Below are 14,961 nucleotides of genomic sequence, written 5' to 3' on the forward strand. Positions count from 1 at the left end.
TCTTACAGGGACAGAAAATAAAAGAAAACAATTCAGTTTAAAAAGGAAAAAATGCCAGGACCAGAGATCCAAGCAAGGAACTAGAGCTAGAGCAGGAAGTGGGAGTATACCCCTGGGACTGCCATAACTCTTAACTCTTTTCTGCCTAGTGCCCTACTCCTAGGAACAGCAGAATAACCCAAGGGTCAAAGATATGGAGCTGTGACTGTCAATGAACGAAAGAGAAAAAGGATTTTACGGTGAGTACTAAAATCCTATTTACTTTCTTGTCCATTGAGAGGGACAAAGGAAGTCTTAAAAACATTGGAATGTCCAAAAGCAGTCTGAGGGGTGGGTAATGACCAATAACAGACCCAAGAAAACAAAAAACTGGGGACTACTTGAAACTGGCATCACATAAGGGTTAAAACATCCACCAGGTAGAACTAAAAGTAGAAGTCCAGCCTATTCCTAACTAAGCCTAAATCTGCTCCCAACCCCTATCTACACCTTATTCTATCTACCCTGTGAAACAAAGATGTGCATACTTGTCTATACTGAAAGCAATCTGGTCCAGTTACATAATCAGCGATCAGCAGCGGCTTCAGTGTAATGGTGGGACAGCCGACAACAGATGCCCCATAGTAAGTCAATGGATGATATCAGCACCCAGGTTCTGCAGCTGATGTTGCTGCTCTCTCCTCTTCACTGAAGCCAACTGCTGGCGAAAGCATGTGACAGAACCAGATGGCTCTCAAAAGAGATAAGTATACACATCTTCCTTTCACAGGGTAGTTAGCATAGATTTAGAAGTGGGGTGGGAGCATTTTAAAGCATAGTCAGGAATAGATTGGCTTTAAATAATATGTTAACAGAAGACTAGTTGGCAGCCTTAAAAATCTGGGGAAAATGTACTTGATACTGGAGAGCTCAAAAAGCACTCACAGATCCAGTAGAGTGCACCTTGAAAGAAAGGGGTGGAATCCAATCCTTCAGACTATAAGCTTGAATAATGGTCTGCATGGGTCACCTTAAATGTGGTGGAATGAGAAACCACAGCATCCTTACAAGGTTCATCCGGGATTACAAAAAGTGAATCAATATTCCTAAAAGAAGATGGATTCTCAGGCAAACATCTAATTTGCTCTTCAAGCTGGATGCCAAGAGGTCCACATCTGGCATTCCCCACATGCAACACAGGTCTTGAACACCTCTGGGCATAAGGACCTGTAAAGTAAACTGGATTCTCAGAATCAGAAAACCAATGCGGCAATGAAAACCACGCTCATGCGCATTGCACAGCTGCTCATGCTTCTAGGTGAAAGGGCAATACTAGACATGCTGTGATGGTTGAGCATGTGTACGTAGCAATTGGCGTGCACAATTGGTGCCCAGCAGTCTATCTAAATGGAATGTGTCACTAGGAGAAGATGCTGAATGGTCTTCAGGTTGTTCCATGTGTGTCCTGAAACCTGATCTGTTGCATATGCCTTCCTGTGTATGACCCAGATTTTCCCTGGACTTCGCCGCCTCTCAACCTTGCTCATCTGGTTAATGCAATCTTGCCTTTGCCTGCTGATTTTGTACTGCTTCTGCCCAGCTGCTACCAAACGTTGCCTGCTTACTGGACTTGCCCTGTCTGCTGATTCAGTTTCATGCTGCCTGGCTGGTGCGGACCTTGGCCTGCTCACTAGTTTCCGCTTCCATCCATCTTCAGTGCAGAAACAGCCGACTATCACGGCACACATGCCACTCCATGCCTTCACATTCTCAGTCTCCACCTTCAGGAGTGATGGGCAGGAGCTGCAAGAGAAACCCCCACAGCGTTCCAGTCTACACCAGGTAAGTGATAGAACCACTCCTCTGGGTCCAGCCAATTGTCCAGGCCTGGAATTTACATGGTCAACAATTCTGAAACATGAATATGTGTCTAAGTCAGGATCCCACCTGAAAACTACATTATGGATAAACTTTCAGATATAATAGACTTGATCCAAAAGCCATTCCAGTCTCTCTTTAACCTGCTCTCCCACTGCATGTAAAACGAGTTATAAGGGCTCAATAGTAGCAATGTCGCTGCAAACTTGCTTCCAAACATGACTTCAGCTCCCATTAGGTGCTCACCCAGGGGCACATCCGCACTCAGCTGTGCCCTTTTGTCATTGGTGATGGCATCAGAGGGTGGTCAGTTAATTTCTACCTTGCAAGTAGCTAGAAGGGCTTCTAAAGTTCCCCTTTTTTTAAACAGCATTCTGTTATTTATTAGACCAACATTCAACCTCATTGTCTGGACCTCGAAAAAAAAAAAAAAAAGAAAGAAAATCTCTTTTTGATTAGTTAATTCTATAGAAAGTGTTTCATATGCTTCACTAAAACAGGATTATTCATACAAAAGAACTTATGGTAATAATAAAAAGCCAAATTAAATGGCACTCCCAAACACTTGTGACCTGCAGGAGTACTTTGGAAAGGCTGGTGTATATTGACCAGCGAACAAGCAGACGCTTTTACAGCAGGTTATTGAGTTTCCTCGCGGCTCCTTTCATCTGCTCCTACACTCATTTAAAAGTGAGATATTGGATAGAACAGTCAAATTTAATCTGACCCTTTTTAACACGATTTTTACTTCAGGTAAGGAGAGTGACAATTGGGCAATATTAGGCATGCTAGAATATGAAGTGGCTGAGGGATATTGACGAGGAATAAAGACGGCATGTTCTGGACATTTTCATTAGATGAAACATTTTGAAAACCTCTTCGCAGACAATACTCGGGAATAGTATCTGGCTCTTGTACTAAGAGGCAAATACAAAAACAAAATACCTTGCTCTCCAAACCAATTAGTCACTTGAAAATTAATGAAAAAATAAGGATAAAGATATTTGCCCATTTTAGGGGTTGATCATGAAGCATTTTTACAATTATTACCATCATGAATATTTTTGAAGTAGAACTTCCATTCAAAAGATTAACAAAGGGGCACATTACTATTTGGAGAAATCAATTTCCTTCTTTTTATTGCTGTGGGAGTTTTGGTGAACAAGATTTCAACATGAAAATCTACAATTTCTATTAGGGCTTGTTCACACTATACAAAATACTGACGCTTATCAAACACTCCTATGGCATTAATGTATGTTAATAGGTGCAGTTGATAAGCTTTTAGTAAGCATTAAAAACGCTCCCCCCAATAGCCCTATGTACGTTTGCGGCACAGTTAACAAGTGCTTTTGGCTTAATACTGCACTACAAACACATACAATAGCTGGTTGCTAAGGAACAGGCCGGGAAGCCGTCTGCTGCGTCCTTAAAGCAGAGTTCCACCCAAAAGTGGAACTTCCGCTTTAAATAGTCATAACCCCCTGACATGCCACATTTGGCATGTCATTTTTGGGGGGGGAGCGGGTACCTAGTTTTGACATGTACCCGCTCCCACTTCCGCTCGGAGCGCAGCGGCGCCCTGAGCGGAAGTTCTCCTCTCTCCCTCCCTTCCTCCCTGCAATCTTCTGGGACATGTCAGGGGTCCCAGAAGATTGCCGACCAATCACGACGCATAGCGCAACTCGCGCATGCGTAGTGCGTACCCAGCTGTGAAGCCGCAAACTGTCACAGCCGGGTGCCCACATCAGTGATGCCGGCGCCGCGGAGCAAAGAGGGAGAAGACGGCGCATCGCTGGACCGTGGGACAGGTGAGTGTGCGGTTAGGCTGGAACTCCACTTTACTGCGGCAGGCAGCCGCTTCTGGGCAAAAGTGACATAGTGCTACGTCGCTTGCTCAGGAGGCTGTAGGGGGCGAGCGCGCTCCTGCCCCCGCTCGTTAGCTGGAGAGCCAGCGCGTGTGACCGGCGGCTCCGATCTCCCGCAGGGAGAAAGACAGACGGCTGATGTAAACACAGATGGATCATCACAGAGGCTATGTGATCCTGCTGTATAGGATCGCATGTCTCTGTGATGATCTCACAAGCCACGCCCCCTGACAGTTATAATCACGCCCCTAGGGACACACTTAACCCCTTGATCACAGTAAAGTTAACCCCTTCCCTGCCAGTGTCATTTTTACAGTAACAGTGAATATTTATAGCACTGATTACTGCAGTAATGTCATGGTGTCCCCAAAGTGTCAAAAATGTCAGTTAGGGGTCCGATCTGTCCGCCACAATGTTGCAGTCCCGAAAAAAAAAAAATTTGCAGATCGCCGCCATTACTAGTTAAAAAAACAATAAAAATGTAATAAATCTTTCCCGTAGTTAGTAAACGCAATAACTTTTGCGCAAACCAATCAAAATACGCTTATTGCGATTTTGTTTACCAAAAATATGTAGCAGAAAACAAATTGGCCTAAAATGTAAAAAAAAATAGATTTTTAAATTTTTTGGAGAATTTCATATAAAAAAATGTGAAAAATATTATTTTTTTTAAAATTGTCGCTCTTTTTTTTGTTTATAGCGCAAAAAATAAAAATCGCACAGGTCATCAAATACCACCAAAAGACAGCTCTGTTTGTGGGAAATAAAAGGACGTCAATTTTGTTTGGGTACAGCGTTGCACGACTGCGTAATTGTCCGTTAAAATCACGCAGTGCCGAATCGCAAAATAGGGCCTGGTCATTGAGCAGCCAAATCCTCCGGTCTGTAAGTGGTTAACAACCGATGAGCTGTCAACTGAAAGAAAAAAAACAAAAAAAAAAACACAGTGGCCCTTTGGGTCTGGAATGGACTGGGGGGGGGGGGGGGGGGACCCACACCAAAATGTAAGAAAAAAAAAAAACACAACATCAACAGAGGGAGATGACATTAGCGGAAGGAGACAGTGGACAGAGAAGACATCAGAAGAAGAAGACATCAGAAGAGGACTGGAGAAAGAAGACTTGTTTAAGCTACGACGGGGGACATTCTTCAATTAATAAAGGACTTGTCAAACCTCTGTTTTTGTAACACTACACTTATTTTTATTTTTTGGGTTAATGGATAGGGGTACAATGTACCCCATACTCATTCACATGGGGGGGCAGGTATCTGGGTGCCCCCTTATTAAAGGGGGCTTCCAGAATCTGATAAGCCCCCTGCCCCCAGACCCTCATAACCACCGGCCAGGGTTGTCGAGAAGAGGCCCTTGTCCCCATCAACATTGGGAAAAGGTGATTTGGGGTGGGGTTCCCACTGCTACGTGAGCAGAGAGCTGCTGACTGTCAGTCACCAGCTCTCTGCTCTGCCTCCCCCTCACTCACTGGAGTGCTGGGCTATGGAAGGGGCGGGAGCGGTCGGCTCAGGCTCTCAGTGGCTTGCAGAGAGGCTGAGCCGAGTTCTGGTCCAGGTATATGGGCGGATCCTGACCATATGGTCACGATTCTTTCTGGAGCCTGAACCTGCTGCTCTGTGACATCAGCCGACAGCGGGCTTCAGTCTGCGGTCTGCTGAAAACAGGTCACAGGAGTGCAGAACTAACTGCACTCCTGCAATCCACAGGAGAAGTACAGCCAAACAAGCTTTGGCTGTACGTTTCCTTTAAACACACACAGACACATATAGACACACACATACAAATACAGGCACACTGTATAGGAAACCGCAGGTTCTCTGAGCTACACCTGTGCTGCGGTCAAACTGCAGTATAGCAATGTGCAGGCATGGACACAAAAAAAAAATGAAGTGCAGCTTCATAGTTACAGGCCCATCAATACCAATACTATGTGTGTGTGGTCACGGACCCCCCCCCCCCCGCGCGTGTGACCGGCGGACCCGATCGTCCGCCGGTCACTCGCGATCGTCGGTGGAGAGGGAGAAAGGCAGGCGGCTAATGTAAACAAGCCGTCTGTCATTCTCCCCGGTGTATGAATGATGATCATACGGTTCTACTATGCAGAACCGTTGATCACTGTTCATACATCTCAAGCCACAGCCAATCACAGTTAGAATCACGCCACTAGGGACACACATAGCCCCTCCCTCTCAAAAAAGTTAACCCCTTCACTGCCAGTGTAATTTTACAGTAACAGTGCATATGTATAGCACTGATTACTGTAGAAATGTCACTGGTAACCCCAAAAGTGTCAAAAATGTCAGTCAAGGGTCCGATCTGTCCGCCGCAATGTCGCAGTACTGCAAAAAAAAAAAAAAAATCGCAGATAGCCGCCATTACGCGCTAAAAAAAAAAACACCAAAAATGACAAAAATCTTTCCCTTTGTTAGTAAACGCGATAACTTTTGCGCAAACCAATCAAAATACGCTTTTTGCGATTTTTTTTACCAAACATATGTAGCATAAAACAAATTGCCTGAAAATGTTAAAAAAATTTGATTTTTACATTTTTTTTGGGGGGGAATTTCATAAAATTCATAAAAATTTCATAAAAATATTGTTATTTTTGCAAAATTGACGCTCTTTTTTTGTTTATAGCGCATGATCAAAAAAAAAAAATCACACAGGTGATCAAATACCACCAAAAGAAAGCTCTGTTTGTGGGAAAAAAAGGACGTCAAATTCGTTTGGGTACAGCGTCGCACGACCGCGCAATTGTTCGTTAAAGTCACGCAGTGCCGAATCGCAAAATAGGCCCTGGTCAGGAAGGGGGTAAAATCTTCCGGGTTTAAGTGGTTAAACTCTACATATTAACTAATGTGCACACCACACTTTGAGGTTTTCGTACGGGCCTGACAGCAGGGGGTAAATCTGACAAGCAGACTGCCCCCTGTCAGATGAAAGCATTCAGGCGCATTCAGTGGCTCCGGACCCCCCCACATGCCCCTGCCATATATCCAAGGCTCCACTTGACCTTCTGCGGCATTGGGGGTTCTGCCGGGTAGGGGAAAGGGAGCTGAGAGGATAAACGTCTGCTCTCCTTCCCTTCTTGTTGCTGACCCGGAAGCAATGTGTTTGACCACACTTCTGGGTCTCCCTGTCAGTTCACCTATATAAACACACTTAAAACGTAAATGCATGTGTTGAGAGCATACACATGAAAACGTAGACTGTGATACACGTAACATATTGCCTGCACACGCTAGAGTGAGAGCAATAGTTCTAGCACCAGACCTATTCTGTAACACTAAACTGATGACCTATAGGGAGCTTTTTAAAGTGTCATCTATAAAAAATATTGGGTACTGAAGTCTGTTGCCATTTTGTGGGCGCAGGCAAATTTAAGGTTTGACATGCTGGGTATGTATGTGCTCCTCATCTTTTATAATTTACCAAAAAATTGGGTAATTTATTGCGTTTGCGTCCCCCAAAAATTAATTTTTACTGTATTTTTAATGACATTTTGGCATTTCCTAGATCTTTACGGTAATATTGTGTAACACAAAAAAGAAAACTACTGCTATTTTATTCTCAAAGTAAAATATATAATGTTTTGGGGGTTTCATACAGTCTTCAAGATTAAAATGAAACGTGTGCAAAAATTCAAATGCAAGGTGCAAAAATGGCTCTGGCCAAAGGGTTTGAATCGATTAACCAAAACAAAAAAAAGGCCAACTAATTGATTATGACTAGTGTTGAGCGAACACGGACTGTATTATTCGGGTTCGTACCGAATAATTGGATTTTTGTTACCCGAACACGGACCCGAAAACTTTACTGTATGTTCGGGTTTAAAATCCGTGTTCGGTAATTTTATTTCCTGTTTTGTATGTAATGGCGCGCTTTTAATGGCGGGCTTTCAACAGCCAATCAACAAGCGTTTAACTGGTGTGCGCCATCCCAGCCATGCCTACTAATGTATTAGTAGCTGTGATTGGCCATCTGAAGCATGTGACCCATGTCTTTATAAGTTCGAGAGTCACAGCGTGGTGCGTCATTCTGCTGTAGTATAGGGAGAGAGCACACATCATACGTGCTGGCTGCTGATTAGGGACAGACAGTGAAAAATTGTGTCCAAAAAGAATGCAGGGACAGGTCGGAGTGTAGGCAGGGAAAGTTATTTGAGCATTTTAGGGACAGGCTGGAGAGATTAGGCAGGGACAGTCTACATCGATTTTGCTGTGTGGGGGGTGGTGCAGTGAACAATCTTTTTGAGCATTTTAGGGACAGGCTGGAGAGGTTAGGCAGGGACAGTCTACATCGATTTTGCTGTGTGGGGGGTGGTGCAGTGAACGATCTTTTTGCCCTCCCTTGAGCCCACTGAGGAGGAGGAGGGAGAAAAAAATCTTTTTTATAAATTTTTATCAGTCTGTTGTGAGCAGCGTTCAGCTATATTTTACTACAGATTGCTGTTCTAATCTGCTATTAAAAAATTAAGTTAAAAGGGGATTTTTTTTAAGAGCACTTGCCATGCTCTTAACTACATTTTGCTGCCATTTGCAGCACTCTAGCCCTTTCCATTGGTGTTTTAGAGCCATTTTAGTGCCTGAAAGTTCGGGTCCCCATTGACTTCAATGGGGTTCGGTGTCCGAGTAAAGTTCGGAAAAAGTCCGGGACACGGACCCGGACTTTTTTTTTCAAGTTCGGCCGAACCCGCCGAACACGGACATCCAGGTGTTCGCTCAACTCTAATTATGACGTTAGCTGCAGCCCTACAACAGTGTTCTGATTCCATATTGAAAATGCAGTCTAGCAAACAGCATCTTTAAATGAACAGTCCGGGGAGCTATATTTTCTTCAGCCAGTCCGCAGATTGCTGTAAAGCTGTCTGTTATTCGCTACTATACTTCACATGTTTAATAATTCATGTATATTGGAGGATATATGAGAGGAAAATTGAGTGATGTTCCCCATATTCATCCCTTGGATTACTTTTGAAGACAATTGATCTTCAGCACAAAAGTATGATTGGAACACTGAAAGGCAAAAATTCATTTATTTCAATACTTTCATTCAAATTCAATTTCTGGAGAGCACTGTGCACTTCTGATGTAGCCAGAGAAGGTACTGTCATTCTCAGTAATGACCTAGCATACTGGATTGTTCTGATGTGGCACTCTTGAGAACTGCATAGTTTTGGTTATTGTAAGCAGTAAGGATATGGGTATATGTACTGTATATTGGGTTTCTGCTGTATAAAAGAGGTCAGTAGCAGGTCAGTGTTTTAACCACTTGAAGACCAGGCCTATTCTGGCACTTTTTGTTTACATTTAAATATATTTTGCTAGAAAATTGCTTAGAACTTCCAAACATAATATATTTTCTTTTGTAGAGGCCCTAGAGTATAAAATTGTGGTCGTAATTTTGGGAATATATAAAAGACGATGTTATGCCGAGTATATAGATACCCAACATGTCACGCTTTAAAATTGTGCACGCTCGTGGAATGGTGACAAACTACAATACTTAAAAATCTTTGTAGAGGATGCTTTACATTTTTTTTTACAGTTTATCAATTTAGAGTTCTAAAGGAGGTCTAGAACTAGAATTATTGCTCTCACTATAATGTTCGCAGTGAGACCTCATATGAGGAAAACATTGTTTACATATACGTTTGCAACCTACATATGCATTCGCCTCTGCCCGTATGCAAATATTTTTGCTTTTACACTGTCCCACATTTTTTTTTTTTTTTTTTTAATCGCTTTTATTGCTGTCACAATAAATGCAATCATCCCTTGTGATAATAAAGCATGACAGATCCTCTTTATAGAGACATCTGGGGTAAAAAAAAAAAAAATATGGGATTTTTGACTTACCGTAAAATCAATTTCTCTGATCATTGATGGACACAGCTCCTGATCTTCATGACCTTTGGGTTATACTGCCCCCTACAGAAGTAGGACACTAGGCAGAAAAAGAATCTGGCTACGCCTATGGGCCGTCCCAGGGGGTATACTCCCTCTCTCTGCTATAGTTACTCAGTTTTGTTACAAGCAGTGTCGTACGATTTACAACTCCACAGAGGGGTGGGTGCTGTGTCCGTCAATGAACATTAGAGAAATGGATTTTACGGTAAGTCAAAAATCCCACCATTTTCTCTTTCTTTCATTGACGGACACAGAGCCTGATCTTCATGACCATTGGGACGTCCCAAAGCAGTGTTAAACATGAGGGGATGGGAACAGAAAACCGCTAAACAGTAGCTAACCAGGCAAAAGGAGCCCAACCAAAAAACAACTGAAGCCCACCTGAAAAAAAATACACCCTCAAAGAGGATCAGGTCCTCTAAACAGCAGCCTGTAAAACCTTGCGGCCAAAAGAAGCATCTGCAGATGCCAACACATCCACTTTATAGAACATTGTGAAAGTGTGCACCAACGAGTGGCCATCTTGCAAACCTGCGTCACTGACGCCTGATGACGGAAGGCCCAGGAGAAGTGTCCAAGTAGAGTGCGCCTTCACAGAGAAAAGAGAACCTGACTCCTGATGGAATAGGCGAAACATGACCGGACTAAGGATTTTGAGCTGTTTGGGCATTCAAAGTGTTTCTTTAATATGATTTGTTATTAGTGTGAAGGCGCTTAGTTATTTGTATTTAAATCTATAATTTACCTGCTGCCCCTTTAATTGTATAAATACAATAGTTATGATAGATATGCCAAGAAAAAAGCACTAAGCAGTTTTGTTAATGTTGAAAATAAAACAAAACCTTTCCTGACCACTGATTTTTTTACTGATTTAAAGGTGAAAATTGGGGTAGATCAGTATTTTGACTTGATTTGTGACTTGACCAGAATAAATGGCTTGACTTCTAGCAGGGACTCGACTTGACTTGTTTGCTTTTCGCCACAGTAACTTGGGACTTGCTTAAAACTTGAAGGTTAAGACTTGAGACCGTCAAGAATGCTGAGTAAATGGATAGTGTCCTTCAAAGTGGTTAATGTTTAATAAAAGAAATGCAAGGGTTCATTTTGTAAGGTTTCACCCAATGGACCCAGTTAGCTCTGGAAAGGGGCTTGAATATATTACTTTGCTATTCCTGTTGATCTTCTGATTTTTGGCTGGAATTCTGCTTCTGCATATACAAACCATGTACCATTGACACCCATGTGTTACTAATTAGAAGGATACAGAAACTAGGGTGCTAACTTAAAGCTTTCAGAAAGATGGCTCTTGTAGGAAGTGTTATATCATGATAACGTTCTAAGCATACCAGTTACAGAAAAAAAGTGTCAGTGCTCCGTTAACATAGCCGTACAGCTATCCATCAATTCCCAATGAAAGGAGTCAAGACTTCACATAATTAAGCTTGATAAAAAAGAACTAAGGAAAATACTAACTGGTCAAAGAAAAAAGTTATTAAGCAAACAAATAAATCTCATGCACTAATTGCATATATCTATTGCTTTTTACCAGCAGTGTTTGCTGCTAATTTACAGAACAAGGCTCAATTTTTATCCAATTAAACAGTCAGTTAGAGAAAACGAAGATGTTTTAGTTCAATTAAAAATGTTTTTTAAATCCTTTAAAGCAAGGGTCCCCAACCCCTGGGCCGCAGACCGATGCTAGCTGGTAGCCTGTTAGGCAACAAGAGCTACCAGAGCTTTACAGCTCCGGCAGCTGTCTGTTCCTGGCTGAGGTAGGTGGCAGTGCGGTGCGCAATTCAGCTCGTCACAAGGCTCCTTTTTTTTCTACAAATTTTATTTGAAGTGTACAAAATATACACTTCCTTGATGGCAATGTACAGCAGAGCGATGCACTGCGCTACTGTACATTACAAGGCATTTCGCCACGGTGTGCTCAATAAGACCAGAAATCTGCTGCACTCTCCTAAATAGACCAGGTACTGGGAACCATGGGCCTTGCCAGTATGTACGTAATGCAATACCGGCAAAGATATAAAACACAGAAAACCCATAGCTTAAAACCACAATCACCAGTTTATTTATTTTTTAATAAGTACTCATATTTTGTAATATAAACAGAGCAGTAATACAAAGTGGACCACCAGCGGGTCGGATGGCGTGATGACGTCAGCTCATAGCCCCACCCAACACGTTTTCGACGTAAGGGTAGGTTGTCAATGTACAGCGCAACAATATTTGCTACCAAATATTGATCACTTCACAGTACATGTAATGCTACATCATATAAAACTGGAGAGTGCAAAATCTAGTGCAGCTCTGCAAAGAAACCAATCAGCTTCATTTTTTTTTTTTCGTCAAAGCTTAATTGAACAAGTTGAAGTTAGAAGCTGATTGGCTACCATGCACAGCTGCACTAGAATTTGCATTCTCCAAGTTTAAATCAACCCCATAGTTCCCTGTGGAGGAACTCAAGTGGCCTGCAGAGAAATCGAACTCTATTGAAGACCTTTAAGATTAATTGGAATGAAGATTGTGAAACAGATCTTCCCATCCAAACATTAGTACCCGACCTTACAAATCAGCACAAATTCCACACACACTTTCCAAAATCTTGTGGAAAGCTGTCCATGGTTTTCAAGTGGAATGTCAGACAAGTTCATATAGGTGTAGTGGTCAGGTGTTAACAAATGTTTGACTATATAGTGTATTTTTTAGTTGTAAAATAAAAATAAAAGGTGAACTTATGCTTTTTAAAGGATGAGTGTAGGATATCAAAAAAATGATCATACATACTCCCCAATATGGCTGCAGCAGTCCCCTGCCGATTCTAAAACCAAGAACTGAGCACATGATCACTGATCACTCAGTTCTCGGACTTCACTGAGCAGAGAGTGGTGACGGTCAATCACCACCCCCTCTGCTCTGTCCCTGCAGTGCTCAATGGAACTCCAGGCTGTGGAGGGGTTGGAAGTGGCTGGCTCAAGCTTTCAGAGGCGACTGGGCCAGCTGCCGGTAAGGCATTTGCATGGATCCTGACCTAAAAGTTGGGATCCTTCCAGAACTTGGAACGGCTAAAGCCCACTATCACCTTAATCTGAGTGCACTCCTGTGACCCAGAAGAGAAGTATGGCCTAAAAAGCTTTGGCCATACTTCTCTTTTAATGAATAGTTATAGGGACACCTTACACAAGCACTATGACAAAGCTGCCCCAGCTTCACACTGTTGCTGAAGACATTAGTCATAATTATACACAAACTCACAACTTGTTTACCAACCTGTTTTACGCTTGTAAGCTCGTCAGAAAGCTGACTGTTCTGTTTTTCAGATTCTAAGAGTTGCTCCTGGAAATAAACAGAAAATATTATTATTAAATACATATTACATTTAAACAGTGGACAAAAACACCAATTAAATGGGATTTTAGACTTACCGTAAAATCCATTTCTCTGATGTTCATTGACGGACACAGCTCCTGCAATTCATAACCACTGGGTTATACTGCCCCCTACAGGAGTAGGACACTAGGCAGAAAAAAATTCTGGCTACACCCATGGCCTATCCCAGGGGGTATACTCCCTTTCCCTGCTACAGTCACTCAGTTTTGTTACAAGCAGTGTCAGGAGAATTATAACTCCACAGAGGGGTGGGTGCTGTGTCCGTTAATGAACATCAGAGAAATTGATTTTACGGTTAGTCAAAAATCCCATTTTCTCTTTCGTTTATTGACGGACACAGCACCTGATATTCATAACCATTGGAACGTCCCAAAGCAGTGTTAAACATGAGGGGTGGGAACAAAAATATTTCCAAGGCTAAACACTAGCCAAACAGGCAACAGGAGCTCAACCAAATAACTGGAGCACACCTGAAAAAAACAACACACCCTCAAAGAGGATCAGGTCCTCTTAAAGAACAACCTGCAAATCCTTGGGGCCAAAAGAAGCTTCCACAGACGCCAATACATACACTTTATAAAACTTTGTAAAAGTGTGCACCGGCGACCAGGTGGCCGCCTTGCAAACCTGTGTCACTGGCGCCTGATGACGGAAAGCCCAGGAGGCACTAAGCGCCCTAGTAGAATGTGCCTTGACAGGGAAAGGAGGAACCTGAACCCTGATGGGGGAGTCTGAACCACCGTCTGTCTCATCCATCTGGAAATGTTCGCAGAGGAAGCGGACAACCCTTTTTGAGGACCATCCGTGAGCACAAAGAGAGAGTCTGACTTCCTGAAAGACTCAGTAGCTGCCGTAGCCTAATTGCCCGGACCATATCCAAGGCATGCAAGGCAATTTCCTTCAGGTTTTTAGGCCTGGGACACAGGGAAGGCAACACAAGGTCTTCATTCAAATGAAAATCAGAGACAACTTTTGGCAGGAACGACAGACAGGGGCGAAGAAACACCTTATCCCTGTTAATCACCAGGTAAGGTGGAAGACAGGATAACCCTGCCAGCTCTGAAACCTTGCGTGCAGAGGTGATAGCCACTAAAAAGGCCACCTTCTGGGACAGCGTAAGCAGGGAAACTCCCGAATATTTTCAAAGGGAGGCTTCTGTAGAGCTGAAAGCACCAAATTAGGATCCAAAGGCGGCAAAGGAGCCCACACTGGAGGAGCCCCTGAAGAAAAGTATGCACCAGGGAGTGTGTGGCCAAAGGTCATTGGAAGAAGACCGCCAAAGCCGACATCTGGCCCTTGATTGTACTTTTGGCCAATTTCTGTTCACCCCCCCATTGAAGGAAGGTCAAGATCCGAGCCACCGAGAGGGAGCGAGTTACAACCCCAGGAGACTCACACCACACAATGCACGTCTTCAAGGTACAACGGTAGATCTTCCTAGAAGTAGATTTCCTAGCTTTCAACAGTGTACGAATCACTGACTCAGATTAACCTCTATCCTTCAGCACCTGGTGTTCAAAAGCCAAGCCGTCAAAGCCAGCGACTGTAAAGCAGGATGGAAGAGCGGTCCTTGGGACAGCAGATCCTCCCTGAGAGGAAGCTTCCAAGGAAAGTCAGGGACCATCTGCAGCAGATTGGCGTACCAAGCTCGACGAGGCCAGTCTGGAGTCACTAAGATGACCGGAATCCCTTCTGCTTCAATCCTGCATAGAAGTCTTGACAGAAGCTTGAGACTAGGACAGGCGTAAATCAGACAATACTGACCCCACGGGGCCACCAGCGCGTCTGTTGCGTCCGCCAGAGGATCCCTTGACCGAGCCACAAACCTCTGCACCTTTCTGTTAAGCCGAGACGCCAACAGATCCACCTCGGGGGTGCCCCACCGGAGACACAGCTGATGAAACACCTCCGGATGAAG

General features: G+C 43.4%; 1 protein-coding gene across 1 annotated transcript in view; it reads right to left on the minus strand.

Annotated features, from left to right (window-relative positions):
* STXBP4 (syntaxin binding protein 4) overlaps positions 1-14,961 on the minus strand; it is a gene marked incomplete at its 5' end in the record, with an annotated part of 193,418 nt that overhangs the window by 99,976 nt on the left and 78,481 nt on the right. The window contains one exon of the mRNA XM_082272758.1: positions 12,924-12,989. Within this exon, the coding sequence (XP_082128884.1) occupies positions 12,924-12,989 (66 nt within the window). The remainder of the gene's footprint in view (positions 1-12,923; positions 12,990-14,961) is intronic.

The sequence above is a fragment of the Pelophylax lessonae genome (genome assembly GCF_965119305.1).
Source record: "Pelophylax lessonae genome assembly, chromosome: 11".
Classification (NCBI taxonomy): Eukaryota; Metazoa; Chordata; class Amphibia; order Anura; family Ranidae; genus Pelophylax; species Pelophylax lessonae.